Genomic DNA, 19,537 nt, shown 5'->3' with positions numbered 1-19,537 from the left:
GTGACTGCTTATATACTGACCTGTTTCTCCTATGCCAAGTACACACTAATATGAGAATGAGAGTGGTGAGGACCATGACCAGCACAGGAACAAGCACTGCGGCCAAGGCTACATCTGAAATAGGCCAAAAGCAGAAATTATGACTGGCAACAGTGAGAATGAACCATATCAGCATTCAAAGGTTTCTATCTCAAGAAATACTATAAACATTATTTATGAAATGAGACTAGGCATGAGTAGGTAACCTCAGGAGCTTTCATGGATGCGTGAAAATTTATCACATTATTTGATCCATCTTTATAGTATGTTTTAAAAATTTCATAGTCACTTGATTTTTATAGAGATAGGAAGGGAGAGGGAGAAAGAAAAATATGGATGTGAGAGCAGAACATCGATCAGCTGCCCGCCCCTACTGGGAACTGAGCCTGCAATCTGGGCATGTGCCCTGACAGGGAATCAAACTTTCAACCTCTGGGTTCATGGGTCAATGCTCAACCACTGAGCCACTCTGGCCAGGCCATAGTAACTTCTTAAATCACCAAGACAATGATTGAAAGACAAATGATAAAATGAGACAATATGTTCTGCATGCGATAAAGGGTTACTATAATTAAGATGTGACAGGATATACAAGTCAAAATCAAAGAACAGAAAAGTTGGCGGGGATGAATGAACAATACATGTAAAAGAACAAGTGACCATTCATGTTAGTCTCACTAGTAATCAGAGAAATGGAAGTTGAAACAAGAATAAGATCGTATTTCTGCTTATCAAATTGGCAATTACTTAAAAATAACATTATTGAAGAGAATATTGGGAAAAAGTTATTTTTATGGGAATATAAAATAATACTTTCTGTATCATTTTGGGGCAATATGTATAAACAATGATTACTTAGCAATTCCACATCTAGAATTTATTCTTAGGAAAAAATAAAGATGACATTCAAGGATGTGTCTTTAAAGAAGTTTGTTTCTGGAAATAATCCAAATACCCAACAATGAAAAGGAGTAAGTACATCCTTACAGGAAAATATTCCCAACAAATGGAAATGTTGCAGCACCAGGGCACAATATTTATAGATACAGAAAGGTGACAATGTCGAGTTAAGTATAGAAACCCAATGTGTGTATCAACAGGGCAGGAACTGACACAGTACTGGATCCTACAGGGAGGAGAAGCTCATTCAATCCCCTTATCTCACTTCACAGATAAAGAATCCTGAGCCCAGATCCAGAAAATGGGCTGCCTAAAGTAATTTGCAACATTAGTTTCTTCCTTCATCTGTCAACCCCTCCTGGCCATGAGGATGGCACAGCTGCTGATGTCCAGGGGGCTGAGTGTCAGACACTGTGCCACGCCTTATGCATTTATAATTGTATCCAAGACAGAAAGAGGCTGACGATAACAGGACAGGGAGAGGATGATCAATAACAGGGGGCCTCTGAGAAGCTGGATGGATGGGGCTAGGGCAGCCGTGGGCAAACTACGGCCCGCGGGCCGGATCCGGCCCGTTTGAAATGAATAAAACTAAAAAAAAAAAAAAAGACCGTACCCTTTTATGTAATGATGTTTACTTTGAATTTATATTAGTTCACACAAACACTCCATCCATGCTTTTGTTCCGGCCCTCCGGTCCAGTTTAAGAGCCCATTGTGGCCCTCGAGTCAAAAAGTTTGCCCACCCCTGGTCTATACATCACTGTCCCAGAGAAAAGGAGACAAGAGCTCTTCAATTTAAAAAACCTGCACATTCTTCGTTATTCTTTTTAATCTTACAGGGATCCTAGTTCTGGAAGATAATGCTTTAAGGACACTTTAAGTTTGAGATTTTAAGGTTCTATAATCAGATTTTGAACAATAAAAATGACTGTTCCTCCCTCCAGGAAGTGGCCTGAGATTCTTGCATGCCTTCTGCAAGCTGTAAGAAGCACTCTGTGGATGCTAAGATCTCTTGACTCTGAGAATTCTTGCTTCCCTCTAGATTTTCCTGTGGCATGAGAAAGAAATCAGTCTGTTTGGAAGATAGGAAAGAAACTGACACTTGGAAAGTTGGAGAAAGTTATATGAATCCAGACAAATTTTCAGAAAATGAGAATGATTCAAGTTCTATATGGCACAAGTTACTCTGGATGAATTGCTTTCTCTTCTCTGTGCTGTCTTGAAAATAAGTGTGCTTTATTTGTCTGCCAACACTGAAACTAATTCCTCTAGAACACCGAGGCTTTGTTTTCTGCATTCAACTGAAATTTTGTTTCTTGACAACCTATAAAATAAAAGAGCTACTATGCTTTGTATATGTCAATACCTTACTTATCATTAATAAAATCTGAAAGTAAATTCTACTAATACATCTATATTTATAATCTGAAAAATTATAATAGCAAACATTTTAAGAACAGAGACCACTTTTTTATGAATGTTAAATAAGAGTATTTTTAAAAAGTATTACCCTAACCCTAACCGAAAGTTTCACCAAAACTTGTTTTTTAATCTTCCCCCTTTTTTTTTTTTGCCACAAAGTTCCCTATCCAGCAAATCTAATAATAGCATAATATGCCCCTGGCAAAGGGCAAATAGCAATATTAAAACACATTGTTTGTGGGTAGTAACAGGTGGCTCTACTACTTACAGTCAACGTAAAACGTATAAATACGTTTCCCGCATACAATGTGTTAAAAGATTGCCTCTAATTAATTCCCTTTTAATGTGCACGAATTTTGTGCACCGGGACACTAGTTAATATATAATAAAGAAAAAAAAGTTTTCTGCTAGGCTTTTAGTTATTTTTGGAAATATTTCTAGGCACGAGACTCCATGTGTTTTGCTGTATAGGGACAAAAATTGCAAGAGGAGGCCTAGAATACAGCAGCCATCTGTAAATATTTAAAGACAATTCTACATGGCTCGAGAGAATAAAACTTTGAGCAAAGCAGTAAGTTTTTTCCCCAAGGAAGGGAATCAATCTTTTTGCTATACTTAAAAAACACAAGTCTGAGGAAAAGGTTTAAAAGCTAGAAATGTTCTTGAAAACTTAAGTTGAAAACATTAAAACACGACTACATAACAGGTGTGAATGTTGGGTTCACCCACCTTTGGTGACATCTGGAGTTACGGTAGTGTTTTTTATATCAGGAGTGGCAGTTGTTTGTTCTGTCTGTGCAGGAAATTCATTGCGACTGCGAGGTTGTAGTGGTTGAGTAAATTTGGGGCCACGACCTTTAAAAAAAGATTTAAAAACTTTATTCTTTTATCTACATCAACTTGATTAAAATTGTTATTCTAGAATGCTTTTTAACATATTTATGGAAAATTATATGATAAACCCAGGGAATATGAACATTTCACGTTCAAATGAGGCATACCTTTGGCTATTTTTGGAGGGGCTGTAGTGTTTTTGAGGTCATTGCTGTTTCGAGGAGATGGAGGTTGAGTAAGTTTTGGAGGACGACCTTGAAAAATGGTTTAGAAAAGTTTACATGCTTTGCTTATAAAAACCATAGTTAAAAATAGTAATTTAAATGTCTTTACCATTTCCTAGAATACTTAATACTGCACAGTAATTTTAAATCTCAGAGAAATATGTCAGAAGGATAAATATATTCTGTGTTAAAAGCCCATATATACTGGGATTTCTCAGTTTTTAAATAAACTGTCTGAGAGTAATCTTCTTAAGAAGGAAAATAATGGGGAGGCAAATAATGTTGAACTCTAAAGCTATAAAAATTTAATTGCATTTTGATAGACTACCCAACAATTCATTTGAGAAATATTTATGGAGGGCCCCCTATGTGTTAGGCACAGTGGTAGTTCTTAGAGCTACAATAGTAAACAAAGTATTAAAACATTATATAATATTGAAGGAAGTTACTCCCATTTTTAATTTATTCAAAGTAAAAGTCACTTAGACTGAAGTTACTACTATAATCAATCATTAGTGTTTATGTGATATGAATATTATATTACACGAGACCTGATTAAAAATTAAGATTGAGAAAAAAAAAATTAAGATTGAGGATAGATTTGGAAAGCAATCTCATTATATCATCTCATGAATGATGCCCTCTATCCAACTTGTAATTTTGAAAATAACTTTGATGTGTAACTTTTTAAAATGATAACTGTTTCTTTTTAAAAATTCCTTTAAGAAGATAATATAATTTAAAGGTTAAACACATTGTTATTAACTACCTTCTCTGAGAGCAGCAGTTAATTAGCATTTTTAATTAATCCAGTGAAAATACCATGTCTGAAATATACTGTGGCTTTACCTTTAAGAATAAACTGGCATCCCAGCAGCTCCACTTTCATGGCAATTTTCTGCTGCCATTGGGTAGGATTCACTCTAATAAAACGTGCAATAATTGGTGGCAAAAAGTTATTACGCACATCCTGGTGATAATCTTTGTTTCCTTGAAATATCTTTAAAAAACAACAAAAAATTGGTACTTTACATCAAAAGAGGCCAGGGCTAAATTGCTCCACTGAAACATGTTTTTGTTTGGGCCTTAAATGAGATCTGCAAAGTATGACAATAAGAATTAATTTTTAAGAAAATAAATGAATCACAATTTTGAAAACTATTAAGATGTTGCACATTCTTTCTTTTTTAAAAAAATAATTTAATTTTTCCCATCACCATTTACCCCCTCTGTGCCCTCTTCCACCTTCTCCCATCCCCCCTACCCAATCACCACACTGTTGTTCATGTCAATGAGCTCTCTCTCTTTTTTGCTCGATTCCCCTCCACCCCCCTTCATACTCCTCAGAACTGTCTGCCCGCTCTCTATAGAGTCTGTCTCTATTTTAAGAAGCTGCACATTTTTCATCAAAAATTTATTAAAAAAACCACTATGAAATATAAAAATGATTTTAAGATGATGCAAACATAATAAGAATGCTAACTTGGCAATCTGAGACGAGAGCTTCAACTGTAATAATATGGTATATTGTTATTAATAAATTAGTAACTCCAGTCCTATGGAACTACCAACCATTCCATATTTGTTTAAATATGTTGACTTTATTTTCAAAATAAAGCCTAACTGAACATATGAGATCTTAGAGGAAATGCTTTACTGTGAACTTTTCATAATTTTTCTCCCAATAAATAGACTAAAAGTGAGCATATACTAACACAACAGATATATACCTCCACCTAGTGGATAAACTACATAAACACAGTTCCCATATTCTGTTTTCTTGCTCTTTGAGCCAGAAAAGTGACAGTTACTTGCCTAATTTAACGATCATCACCAAATTTAACGATATGCATTATATACCCCTTAGGTAAAAATATGATTTTAAAGTAATATCTCATTCCGTCAACTATTCAAGCAAATGACAGTACCTTACACTGGAAAAGCTCTTAATTACAAAGCATTTCATAGGATTAACTCAGTTGCTCTTCATGACAACCCTGTGATCAGACAGAACCCAGGAAACTGAACCTCAGAATGGGATCCCACGGCCAGTCAGTGATAGAGCAGTGACTTGAATCTGCGTCTTCTGATTTATGCTCAGGGCTATACTAAGCAAAAAAGAGCCCTCCTGTTCCTTCAGGCCAAATCATCTATAGTTAGTTTCTAAAGACCATCAATTAGTGAGCACCTGCCTAAAATCAAAGTGGTTTGTTTTTACTAGTTAAGGTAAGAGCAAGTAAATGTTTACTTCCTCAATCAAGCCATTTCCAAATATTATAGCTATTTTTTTTCCTGGCTGATTCACATGACATTAGATTGCAAATTTCTAGGATGTATTAATATCCTTCATTTTCTAAGAGGTTTATTTTTAAATTACAATAATCTCCACACTAGTAAGCTTCCATTATTTCCTCAAATATACTTTGAAATAAAATAAAGGCAATATTATTTACAGTTTATTGAATTAGTGGAACAAACAATAAATAAACATAAAAACTATATCCCTGAGATTTTACTCCATACTGCAGTCTCACTTAAAAAAAAAAAAAATTTAAAGGAAATAGATTTTATAAAAACTAAGTAAGCCCTAGCTGGTTTGGCACAGTGGATAACAGTGGATAGAGTGTCGGCCAGCGGTCCAAGGGGTCCCGGGTTCGATTCCAGTCAAGGGCACATACCTTGGTTGCAGGCTCCTCCTGGCCCATGCCCTGGTCAGGGCTTGTGTAGGAGGCAACCAATCAATGTGTTTCTCTCTCATCAATGTTTCTCTCTGTCTTTCCCTTTCTCTTCCACTTTCCACTCTCCCTAAAAAACAAAAAACAAACTCCACAAAAACACACCAAAAACAAAAACAAAACTGAAGTAAAATAGATTTGCTATAGTCTGGTCAGCATGGCTCAGTGGTTGAGCACTGACCTATGAACTAGGAGGTCATGGTTCAATTCCTGGTCAGGCCACATGCCTGGGTTGGGGGCTTGGTCCCAGGTGGGCGGCATGCAGGAAGTAGCCGATCAATGACTCTCTCTCATCATTGATATTTCTATCTCTCTCCCTCTCTCTTCTTCTCTGAAATCAATTTTTTAAAAAAGATTTACTATAGTTAACCTATGAACATCTATTATAAATTCCTATGTAGAGGGAGGTTTGCAAGGTGTCATGAGGCAAAAATGAAAATGGAAGTCAAAGTTTCCATTCTCAGGAAACTTAAATTTATTGGTTGTTAGCACACACAAATATGGCATACTATTAAAAGCAACATATTATAAAAACGAGTTGTACACACATTCCCATTTCAAAACAAAACTCAAAACTCTCTCAATCTGCATGTATGTGCTCATGCACATCTGCATGCTTTGAAAGGGTGTGAAGATGAATACACCAATTATCCTTGAATTGGGGGCAGGCGAGGGAGCTGATGGGCTAACATAAGTGAGGGAAAAGACTTATTTCGTACAGTTCCATGCCAGGACTTCCATTCCTATCCTTGATTGGATTTAACCTTTTGCTTTACATTTCTGAGAAATCAAATAAAATATATGAAATCAAATAAAAATGGTTTTCAGACACTGGACAACAGGCAGCATAGGGCAATAATCCCTAAGAAAGGGAAACAAATGAGGTGAGCCCTTCTCCTGTCCCAATATTGCTTAGAGAGAGCCTGGTGTTTCACTGATCAAGAGACAGAGCTCAGAGATGAGCTCCAAGGCAGCCAGAATTCGTCGGGTTCAGTATAGGAGGGAAGAAGTCCGCAGAAAGACTTCTAAGATCTGTAGGAAGATTCCCCTTAAATCTTCAGCTGTATATGAAGAAACTGTCTGAGGACAGGTGAAAAACCACCAGAAAGGAGCCAGGAGAACAATTCCGAGAGCCACAGAGAACTGGGAACAGCTCACACTGCCAACAGCCAGAGTGAAGAAACACATGGGATGTTGGATTGAATATTTAGAACACTATTTCCTCAGTAGTAGGGAAAAATTAGAAAAGGCTGCTCAAGTCCTACGTAATAAAGCAAAAATGCAAGCTTTGAAAAGATAAAGATTTTCAAGTAATCTGTGTCCCAGAGTGAAGTTTAAACAAAATTAAAGGAATAATACAAAATGAAATCTAGCACCAAACAATGAAGTTTACAATTTCTACAATGTAAATATAGTTTACCAGTCAAAATTTATCAGACATGTAAAATATGACCCATAATATCAATCAACATAAAAAGATCTAGGACATATTAGTAGATAGAATTAGTAGGCAAGGGCATTGAGTTATTATATACTCCACATATTTCAGAGGTAATGGAGAAAGCATGAGCATGTTAGTGAAAGACATGGAAGAAAATTTAAAGCCCCCACCTGAACATCTAGAGGTGAAAATACAATATTGAAGATAAACACACAGGACAGGATTAATAGCAGATCAGACATTCTAGACTAGATTACTAAATTTGAACACAAAACAGTAGAAATTTTTAAAGCTAGAACACAAAAGATGAAAACAATGAATAGCATCAGTGAACTGTAAGACATCTTCAGAAGTCATAATATTCATATAATTAGAACTGAAGAGGAGACATATTTGGATAAAAAAAAGGCCTACAATTTTCCAAATTTGATGCAAATTATAACCCACAGATCCAAGAAGCTCAAAGCCCAAGAAGAAGAAACAATAAGACAACTATATAAAGCACATCATAATCAAGTAACTTGAAACAAATTATAAGAAGAAAATCTTAAAAGTAGCCAAGGGGAAAAAAAAAGACACATTACATATTGAGCAACAATGATTAAGAAAGTAGCAGAATTCTCACTCAAACAATGCAAACCAGAAAACAATGTAAGCATAATTAAACTATTGAAACCAAAAACTGTCAACCTAGAATTCTCAACTCAGTGAAATTATCTTTCAAAATGAAATAAAAAAAAATCTTTTTCAGAAATATAATTCAATGTTCTTAGATGTTTTTATAATATAAATATGGACAATTTTTACAATTTCAAAAAATTCACTATACCTCATAAATATAAATATTATACAAATAAATGTGGATGTGCTAAGAATAAAAGGTAGTCAAGTTTGGGGGCATTAGAAGATAGAAATGGAGACAATATTGTTATTTGCTTCAATGGGCTGAGGCTCACCAAATATGAAGTTCATGTGATACCAAGTAGGAGAGAGGAAAGAAGGCCTTGAATAACAGCAGAAGAGTTTAGATCCATATGAAAGACTATAGGAAGCCCCTGCAGTTTTTGAACAGATGAGAAAAGTGGTAAATGAAGATACCTTAATATCTCTCTATATAAAAGCCTAAACGACCATTAAGACCAGTAGCTATGATGTGCACTGACCACCAGGGGGCAGACGCTCAACACAGGAGCTGCCTCCTGGTGGTCAGTGCACTCCCACAGCCAACCTCCCACGGCCAGCCAACCTCCCCTGGTGCCTCCCCCTGTCCCGCAAACCTCCAGCGCCCCCTGCCCCCAGCAGGCCCTGTCTGGCAGGCAGCAGGAGGCCCTGGCCAGCAGCCGGCAGGAGGCCCCGGCCAGCCCAGACCCAATCGGGACTGGGCAAGACAGCCCCAGTAGGTCCTGATCACTGGCCAGGCCTAGGGACCCCACCCATGCATGAATTTTGTGCACTGGGCCTCTAGTATCATATTTCTGATAGAGAACTGATAGTATCATGTAACTAAAACAAAACACAGAGAACTGATAATATCATGTAACTATCAAAACTTGTTAAAAATATGTGCTCATCTATCAATTCTAGATAAGAGGACTCTACCTTCCCTGGGACATGGACTCTTGTAATTACAAGATCCTTGTGGTGGAGCAAGGGCCAGGAGCCAGGTGAAAGTGATAAACATCTAGATGGGAGTCACCTGTGCCTACTCTCAACCCTTCTCAACCAATCCCTTTAGCTGGTCTAGCACGTTTCAGCACTGTCATGTTTATTAATTTATGTACCACAGTAGAAATCTGGAAACAAATTAGGCTTTTCCAACATTCTGTGTATTGAAATGAAAAGCTTTTTAAAGACAAGAAATTATAAGTTCCCTTTTAGAATTTCCTAATAAAGTATCTAAAAATTGAATTAAAATGTAGTGAAAAAAGAATCAATAAATTATTTAACCCTCACAATCATCAAAAGTGACCTAGAACCACTGAGAATTTCCTAACCATGCTAAAATGGCCAGAAGAGGGCAGAGTAAGATCAAACGATATTTAACTTTTAGATCACACAGGAGCTCCTGTGACTTTTGGCAAAGGTTCATTTAAAAAAATGTTTTTAAAAATACCTTGTTAATCATTTTACCTTATCCTGCTCCACACCAGGCTCTCTGTACACAGTCCACCTCTGCCCATCATCACTGTATAGAATTCGGTAGGCTGACACATAGTAGTTATGCTCCACCATGGTGGAGCCAGTGGTCACAATGCCTGAGGAATGGAGAGTTGCTTTCATTAATGCACATGGTCTGGTCTTTGAAGTCTGTTCACCACTGAAACATAAACACTGTTCAAACATCTTTGCCCATGACACATTACCACATCTAAGTGCAAGGTTTCATTAAATAGTACCGAAATCCTGGGCTTTGTTCCCTTGTAGAGGCTGGGAGAATTATGAGCACACATAAGGAAAGAACCATTCTATTTTAGCAGCCCGTGTTCATATCATTGTAAAATATATTGCACCTATGGAATAAAAATGACTTCCTAGGAATGAACAGATTAAAGATGATTACTAGTATTATTTTCGGTACCAAAGCAAAATAAATCTTTAACAAAACCAATCCCAACCAATTATGCTGATCACTTGCTAAATTGCTCTAAATAATTAAATTCATACTCAGCACATGTGGAATATTATTTATAGCACTTAGAGTACACTCCTTGAACATAAATTTCTTTTAATGACTATAATAGATGGCTATTTCAGATGTCTCCAGATTCCTTTACTGAAACACTACCTTAAAAGAATCTTATTACAATAAGAAAAGCTAATAAGACTCAAATACCAACTCCTCTCCTCTGTCATGCTTTTTATAAAACCATCTTTAGTAACACTAACACCAGTAAAAAAAACTTAAAACCACATAATTAAATTTGCAGTGACTTAAGTTTCTATAAAAATCTTAGATGTCACCAGGTTTTAAAATAAAATCATAAGCTGTTCTAAAAAAAAATCATAAATTTTTCTAAAAAATTACATCTCTTAACCTGTTATCTTCTTTTCCTTGTTGAGATCTATCTGTAACCACTGATACTCATCAGTGGCAAAGGCAGCCCAGGGAGGCCCCGGTTTCTTCAGCCTGGCCTTTTCGGGTCTCCAGCTGTTCTCCTGCCCTGTGTGGTCCGTCCACTCCAGCACAGATGAAGCTGTTATCTGAGGATCGGCAATCACACCAGACTCCATGCCCAGAGTTCCATAACAACCTGAAACAAAAAAGAAAGTCACTGTTTCCAGCTATAAACTTAAAATCTATAAAAACTTGCTCACTGCAAACTCTATTGTACCTGTACACACTAAAGCAAATACTACACTGTAATAGAAAAATTCCAAAACTAGGCACATGTTTTTTGGGTCTGTGTTTTGTGTCTTGTCAGGAACTGTGTATATTTATTTCTGAGCAATCATTAGTTTAATGGTGATATGTTACCCTCTCCCCAGAACAAGCTCCCAGGTCAATGGGTGACTCACACTCCTTCAGGTGTTTGCTCAAATGTTCCATTCTCCCTGAGGCTTGTCCTGATCCCATCAGTACCTCCTGCATTGCCTAGCCCTCCTCCTTCATTTTCTACATATTTTATAATATTATAAACAATACATAAATAATAACTGACTTATTCACTATTTATTGTCAATCTCTCGCTACCAGAACTTAAGCTCCAGGAAAGCAAAATTTTGTTGATTATGCTCACTGTTGTCTTCCTAGACCAGAACAGTCCCTGACGAATAAAGGAAGGCACTCACATATTTTCAGTCAAATGAATGAATTACTTTTTCAAACAAGTTAAAAAATCACCTTTTCTAGAAAAAAATTCCTTGCTTCCATGATCATTTTCCTATTAACATAGAACTTCACTTATTTCATTCATTATTTTATTAAATGCCCCTCTAACCTAATAGGTGTTATTGTGGCAACTAAATAAGAAAGTACAACAAACAGCAACTAGCACAATGTCTGGCATCCAGTGTTATAAAAATTATAGTAAGTTATAAAGTCCATGAAAGGCTTACCACTCGTCTTGAATGTGAAAAGACTTGTAGATAAGTGTCCCCTGAAAGAGAGAAAGTATTTTTTGTGTGACATATCACATAACACATGAGTTCCCCATATTTGTCTTAGTAAACCTTTTTGTGTTTAATGTATAAAGAACTAAGAGTATTCTCTGGCTATATATTCTCCTAGTTAAAATTAAAAGTCTATTTTCTAAGCAGAACTTCTGACATCAGCATAAATAACTGTCTCTACAAGTATCAAGTATCTAGTTCCTAGTTTCATATGATTGTGCAAATGTGCTCTCGTAACACATTTCTCTTTTATTTTGAGTATATATTTCTCTTTTATCTCTTTTTCATGAAATAGACTCCTAAGACTTTCCTATGGCAACTGCTGCTGGTGAAGGTGCACTGAAAGTGGTAAGTCTGCTGAGAGAGACTGCATTTGTTACAGGGCATCAGCATGTCTAGAACAAGTTATGGTGTTGCAGGGTAGCACTGCACTTCGATTTCAAAGATTGAGGCTCCTGCCTTGAGCATAACATCCAGGTCATGACAAGTGGATGCAACTTGTCCTTATTTAAGTACTAGAGGCCCAGTGCGTGAAATTCGTGCACAGGAAGGTGGGGTCCCTCAGCCCGGCCTGCACCCTCTCCAATCCGGGATTCCTGTGGGATGGGGCCTAAAACGGCAGTTGGACATCCCTCTCTCAGTCCAGGACTGCTGGCTCCTAACCGCTTGCCTGCCTGCCTGCTTGATCACCCCTAACTGCCTCTGCTTGCCGACCTGATCGCCCCCTAACTGGTACCCTGCTGGCCTGGTTGCCCCCTAGCTGGTCCTCTGCTGGCCTGTTTGCCCCCTAAATGCCCCCTGCTGGCCTGGTTACCCCCTAATTTCCCCCCTAACTGTCTGGAAGGAAGTCGGACGTCCAGAAGATTTCTGGTCAATCTGGTCTAATTAGCATATTACCCTTTTATTAGTATAGATGAGAAAGAGAATTCATAAAAAACTCTGTCCAAAGATAGACCATGGGAAAGAAAGAATCTTCATAAAAGCATCTAGAAGAAACCAAAAGAAAGAAAGGAAGCTGACTGCATACTAGTGATGGGTATATAGCCCTGGCATGGCTTGTTCTGTGTGGCCTGCGAGCAAAGCATCATTTTTACGTGGTTAGAGGGTTGTAAATGAAACAAAAAAGGGAAAAGTGACAGAGCCATGTGCCCCAGAAAGGCCTAAAATATTTGCTAGCTGGTCCTTTACAGAAAAAAATCTGCTGACTCCTGCTTTCTACAGCTGAGGGTGTGGTCCACTCCTGTCTTCTGATGGAAACTGGCCCAGGGCCTCTGAAGAGAAGCTGTTTCAGACAGACTCAGTACTGTGTGTAGGACTGAGCATACCCAAGAGGCAAGATTCACAGACACAGATGCGGAGTACTGGATTTCTATCTAATGTCTGAACTTCTGCTTATTTATGCCTAGTCTAAGTTTTGTAAAATAGTGGAATGTCATGGGAACCATGAAAATACATTCTGAATATATTCTCTGAGGATGAGAGGGAGATTCATAATACTACCAATTCTGATTAATGTCAAAATTTAATTCACATCAAAGTGTTTCAATTATTCTCAGTTCATCCTGGGTCACACAGGCTATAAGGAACACAGTAGTTATGTGTTCTGGTCTTTAACATCAAGTATGGATTCAACAAAATACTTCTAGACTCTTATTCTACGCTTTTTCAACACTTAGAAAAGAAGAAACAAACCAATCAAGCTTGCAAATGACTACCTTTGGACAGAGAACAAGCCAAGTAGTACAACCTTGCCTGTCCTCCTCAGTACATGCAGACACCGAGCACACAAAAATGTAAGAGCTAAGTGCACAAATGGTATTTCCTGAACACCACTAACTGTTACATTGCCGAGGCCTTACCAGTCCCCATCCCGCCCCTGCCCAGCCTGCTTATTATAAACAGCATGTATACTTACACCACAGACGTGACGTTGTTAGCCAAAGAACTTTCGTAGTACGGGATACCTTTACTAATTACAACACTGATCTGGCCACCCAGGGTGTTTGACACCACTCCTGCATGCACACCAGCCATGCACAATGGCGAGGACTTGAGAAAGGGGAAAAAAAGTCAGTTTTTTTCTTTTCTTTTGATAATTCATAAATAAGACTTACACTTCAAGAAATTAGTTTATCTGGGCAGTTTCCTCAATAAACATGGGACAGATATTGATGCCATAACATACATTTTTTAGAAGAAAAATAATAAAACATTACATATTTCCAAAAACAAACAATTCCTAGAAAAATATCACAACAAAGATGTGCAATATGTACACATTTACCTATTCTGAAATTTAAAAACATAAAGTCCTATCACAACTTTAACATAGTCTACAGGCAACTTACATCTCTATATCCATGAGGGACTGTTCCAGATATCTCAGCAAAAGGAAGGAGACAACCAGCTGGACAGTACTTACTATGAAATAAAAACAAGTTAAAGGGCATATACTACTGTGTTTTTTTGGGGAAAAGACCAAAAGCATCACATATCCATTTTTTCAGTTCAATGTGAATATCATCATCACCATCTCACCACCCTGAGAACCAGCACTCCTAAAAACCCTTTCAGACTTTCTCCGATCTGCCCACACACATCTTTACCCACAAATTTACAACAATTGTCTCTTATTTACAAACAGCTTTGATCATTTCATTTCACAATGAATACAGACATATTTCTACTGTAAAATCTATTCACCATATTTAATAGCTACATGATATTCTATTTTGTGGATAAACCATATTTATTTTACCCATCCCCTATTGATCAAATTTATGTTGATCTAAAAAAATGTTTTGTATTCTTTCATTCACTCATACATTCACGAACTCACTCACCCACCTATGCACTTGAATGTCTAAGTGCTGGGCTGTGTGACACACAGGGTTTACAAATCTCAACCAAACAAACATGGCTCCTGTCCTCAATGCGTTTACCTTCCAGTGGTGGGGAAGACATTAAACTGACACACAGATAGTTAATTAGATTATGATTCGGCTATGAAGAAAAGGAATTCTATGAAGTAACTGGGAGGAATCTAACTTAATAAAAGTAATACACATTTGGAATAGACTTACGATGTGCTAGACAGCATTCTAAGTGCTTCCAGTAATCCACGTAAGAACCCTACGTGGTAGGTACTATTATTATCCTCATTTTACAGATGAGGACACTGAGGAACTGTTGGGTCACGTGGCTGGTAAGTGGCAGATGCCTCCAGGGTCTGCTCACAACAGGCTCTGCACTGCCTGGGTCAGGGCGTCGGGGAATGGGCTCTGTAGAAGTGTAACACATCCCCATCAATAGCACTGCATGCCCTTGAGGCAGGGAACTGTGTGCGGGGAACTGAGGATGACCAGTGCAGGAAGGGAGTTGGTGTGAGAGGAGGCTAAAGTGGGGGCAGAGGCCAGATCATGCAGAGGCCTTGTGGGCTATGGTGAGGAGTCTGGAATACAATTCTAAGTAAAAACAGAACGTCAGTAAAGGCTTTTGACAGTATCTGTACATAATCTGGTTCATATTTTTAGGAGAGTACTGTGGCCACTAGGAAGGAACCATGAGGGGACACTGGGACAGTTAGGCAGACAGTGCAGTAGTCCAGGGGAGAGAGGATGGCAGCTCGCATTTGGGCAGTGACAATGAAGCTAGAGAGTGGAGGGCACAAGACAGCATACCCTCTACCAGGCTGTGTGCCATACACTGATGCCAGAGCTAACTCTGCAGACCAGGATCCCCCACAAGTGCTGAAGAGCGACCCATCCCATGGAGACAGAACCATTTCTGAAGACAAAGCAAAGGTTCTTTGTGAAGAGGCAGTGAGTTGCAGGGAGGTTAGTGAGATGGTCTCAGAAGATGAGAATGACTTTGCCAAGTAGAGAGGAGTAAAGGGATCCCAGGCCAAAGTTCTGAGAGTTCAGAGCAGTGTAAGCGATCCACAGCTATTTCAACATGAATGCATGAGACGAGATTAGAAAAATGGCAAGACCCTGGGCCAGGATCCTGAACACCAAGCTAAGGAATCTGGATAACTTTTGTCTTAATTAGGAGCACCTGGAGATTTGTAAGCTGGGGAATGATGAGATATGTACTTTAGAAAATAACTTGGCAGCAACCTCAATAGCAGCATAAGGCCAGCAAAGGTTAGAAATGAAAGGAAAAGTCAATTAGAGGTTCATTCTAGTTGAAGCATGGAATGAGGGCATAAAGCACGGAAATTGTAGTAGAAATGCTACTTGGGTAAGAACACTGAAATTCCATAATAGCCTAAACCATTTTCTTGTCCTTTTATAGAAGAGACTAAAGGCCCGGTGCATGAAAATTCGTGCACTTCAGGGGGAGGGGGGGGGGGAAGTCCCTCAGCCCGGCCTGCACCCTCTCGCAGTTCAGGACCCCTCAGGGGATGTCCGACTGATGGCTTAGGCCCACTCCCTGGGAGATTGGGCCTAAGCTGTCAGTCAGACAGACATCAATCTGGCAGCCCGGGAGTCCTCGGGCAATGTCTAACTAACGGCTTAGCACTGCTGCAGAGGCAGGAGAGGCTCCTGACACCGCCGCTGTGCTGGCCACCCAAGAGCCAGCTTCTGGCTGAGCGGCGCTCCTCCTGTGGAAGCACACTGAACACCAGGGGGCAGCTCCTGCATTGAGCATTTGCCCCCTTGTGGTCAGTGTGTGTCATAGCGACCAGTCATTCCACCGTTAGGGTCAATTTGCATTTTACCCTTTTATTATATAGGAGGACTAGAGGCCTGGTGCACGAATTTGTGCATGGGTGGGGTCCAGCTGGACCCACGGGAGGTTGGCCAGCCAGCCTGCCCCCCACAGTGCGCATCATAGCGACCAGTCATATAGGGTTTTATATATATAAACTAGAGGTCCAGTGCATGAAATTCATGCATGGGTGGGGACCCTAGGCCTGGCTGGTGATCAGGGCCTATCGGGGCCGTCTCGCCCAGTCCTGATTTGGGTCGTGCCGGCCGGGGCCTGCCGGCTGCTGGCCAGGGCCAGAGGGACGGGGCCAGAGGGACAGAGGGAGGGACCGCAGAAGGTTTGCCAGCCGGGGGAGGGACTGGGGAAGTTGGCTGGCCATGGAAGGTTGGCTGTGGGAGCGCACTGACCACCAGGGAGCAGTGCCTGGGTTGAGCCTCTGCCCCCTGGTGGTCAGTGCGTGCCATAACAACTGGTTGACCGGTCGTTCGGACATAACGGTCACTGAGGCTTTTATATATATAGATAACTCTTCTACTTTTATTAGCAGTTTTGCCAGATTTTGAAGAGCAACTAGTTTTACTTTGAAAGTATATTACAATTACATTTTCATTGTGGAGAGGATCCAAATGCTACAATTAATGAAAAATGTAAACATGGTAACTCAATGGCTTTAAATAAACTCTGGTTTATTGAGTGAGGTCTTAGAACAATGTCTATGTCACAATGTACATTAATCTTAAGTGTATAAAGAATGAGGATGAAGTTGATAAAGGTAAATTTAAGGGGGAAAAAAGGGCACAAATATGGTCATACCTGAACTCAGGTTCCAAAAAGCTGGATGCAGTGTCTAAACAAGTAATTAGATCTAGAAAAGCAAAAATAAAAAAGGTGTTCAGTAATACATAGATTCACTTTTGCTGAAACACTGTTTCCAAATCCCAAATCATATTGTTCTAAATTTCAAAATTCTCAACAGCGGTCAAAGTAGTACTAATAACGTTTTACAAATTTTTGTTAATCAAGATTTCTTTCTGTTTTAAGGAACTTGATTTCTGGGCTATGCATCCCCAATGCTGTTTACTACATCACCTCGATCACATATATACAGGGTGGGGCAAAAGTAGGATTATAGTTGCAAGTAGGTGAAACAGAGTTTATTCTTGTTTTATTTTCCATACAAACAACTGTAAGCCCACTTTTACCCCACCCTGTATATAGAAGGTACATAGATAAGTATACTTTATAGCCTTTAAACGGCTTCTATAAAATGTAACCCCTCCCCTCCAAAATACTATTTTAGTTATTGTGTGACTAAACATGATCCTTTGCTGGTTACCACAGGAAAACGATGACAAAAGAGAGGTGAGTTAATTCTGAATAACTGCAACTCAAATCTGGTCCATGGCAGGAGCAGCAGCATCAGCATTTTCCAGAAACTTATTAGAAATTCATACAAAGAGCATGGAAGTGTGCCTTTCTCTGGAATTTTTTGGAATAGCCTGAGGAGGATAGGTTTTAGTTCTTCTTTGACCGTTTAGTAAAACTCCGCTGTGAAGCCATCTGGACCAGGGCTTTTATTTGCTGGAAGGTTTTTGATTACTGCTTCAATTTCATAGGTAGTTATCGGCCTATTCAGGTTTTTTTATTCAACCTGATTGAGTTTTGGAAGATTGTATTTTTCTAGAAATATGTCTATTTCATCTAGGTTGTCCAATTTGTTGGAGTAGAGTTCTTCATAGTATTTTTTTTACAATCCTTTGTATTTCTGTGAGATCTGTTGTTATTTAGCCTCTTTCATTTCTGATTTTATTTATTTGGGTCCTCTCTCTTTGTTTCTTGGTAAGCCTGGCTAGAGGTTCATCAATCTTGTTTATCTGTTCAAAGAACTAGCTCTTGATTTTATTGATCTTTGTATTTTTTTTTTGTCTCTATGTCATTTATTTGCACTCTGATATTTATTATTTCCTTCCTTCTACTTACTCTGAGTTTTTCTTGTTGCTCTCTTTCTAATTCTTTGACTTGTAGGGTTAGATAATTTATTACGTTTTTGTTTTTTGAGTTAGGCCTGTAGAGCTATGAACTTCCCTCTCAAGACTGTTTTCACTGTGTCCCATAGATTTTAGATTGTTGTGTTTTCATTGTCATTTGTTTCCAGGATGCTTTTTATTTCTTCTTTGATCTCTTTGGTAACCCATTCATTATTTAATAGCATGCTATTTAGCCTCCAAGTGTTTGATTTTTTTCACTGTTTTAATTGTAGTTGATTTCTAATTTTATGCCATTGTGATCTGAGAAGATGCTTGATATGATTTCTATCTTCTGCCTGTGTCCCAATATGTGTTCTATCTTTGAAAATGTTCCGTGTACACTTGAGAAGAATATATATTCTGCAGCTTTGGGGTGAAATGTTCAGAAGATGTCAATTAATTCCATCTGATCTAATGAGTCATTTAGGATTGCTGTTTCTTTGCTGATTTTTTGTTTAGAGGATTTATACAGTGGTGTCAATGAAGTATTAAAGACCCCTACTATGATGGTATGAACCCTCGTGCATTGCTGGTGGGAATGCAGACTGGTGCAGCCACTATGAAAAACAGTATGGGGTTTCATCAAAAAAGTAAAAATGGAACTTCCATTTGATCCAGTAATCCCACTTCTAGGAATATATCCCAAGAAATCAGAAAAATCCACAAGGAAGGATATATGCACTCCTATGTTCATAGCAGCACAATTTACCATAGCTAAGATTTGGAAACAGCCTAAGTGCCCATCAGCAGATGAATGGATTAGAAAACTATGGTACATCTACACAATGGAATACTATGCTGCTGTAAGAAAAAGAAAGAACTCTTAACATTTATAACAGCATGGATGGACCTAGAGAGCATTATGCTAAGTGAAATAAGCCAGTCGGAGAAAGATATATATCACTTGATCTCACTCATTTGTGGAATATAATGAACAACATAAACTGATGAACAAAAATAGATCAAGAGACATAGGAAGCATCAAACAGACCATCCAACCTCAGAGGGTAGGCAGGGAGGGGGGGGGAGAAATCAACCAAAAGACTTGTACGCATGCATATAAGCATAACCTATGGACACAGACAGTAGG

General features: G+C 38.6%; 1 protein-coding gene across 1 annotated transcript in view; it reads right to left on the bottom strand.

Annotated features, from left to right (window-relative positions):
- The window catches only part of DCBLD2 (discoidin, CUB and LCCL domain containing 2), an 88,920-nt gene that overhangs the window by 9,536 nt on the left and 59,847 nt on the right, over window positions 1-19,537 (bottom strand). Inside the window, exons 4-13 of the mRNA XM_006094691.3 lie at window positions 17,234-17,285; window positions 14,056-14,128; window positions 13,623-13,756; window positions 11,654-11,694; window positions 10,633-10,848; window positions 9,728-9,852; window positions 4,271-4,421; window positions 3,365-3,451; window positions 3,093-3,218; window positions 21-114 (exon numbers count right to left, since the gene is read on the bottom strand). Of these exons, the coding sequence (XP_006094753.1) occupies window positions 21-114; window positions 3,093-3,218; window positions 3,365-3,451; window positions 4,271-4,421; window positions 9,728-9,852; window positions 10,633-10,848; window positions 11,654-11,694; window positions 13,623-13,756; window positions 14,056-14,128; window positions 17,234-17,285 (1,099 nt within the window). The remainder of the gene's footprint in view (window positions 1-20; window positions 115-3,092; window positions 3,219-3,364; window positions 3,452-4,270; window positions 4,422-9,727; window positions 9,853-10,632; window positions 10,849-11,653; window positions 11,695-13,622; window positions 13,757-14,055; window positions 14,129-17,233; window positions 17,286-19,537) is intronic.

Source organism: Myotis lucifugus, unplaced genomic scaffold, assembly GCF_000147115.1.
Source record: "Myotis lucifugus unplaced genomic scaffold, Myoluc2.0 scaffold_140, whole genome shotgun sequence".
In the NCBI taxonomy this organism is placed as follows: Eukaryota; Metazoa; Chordata; class Mammalia; order Chiroptera; family Vespertilionidae; genus Myotis; species Myotis lucifugus.
Note: the sequence above shows the minus strand (reverse complement) of the source record. Positions and strands in the feature narration are given on the sequence as shown.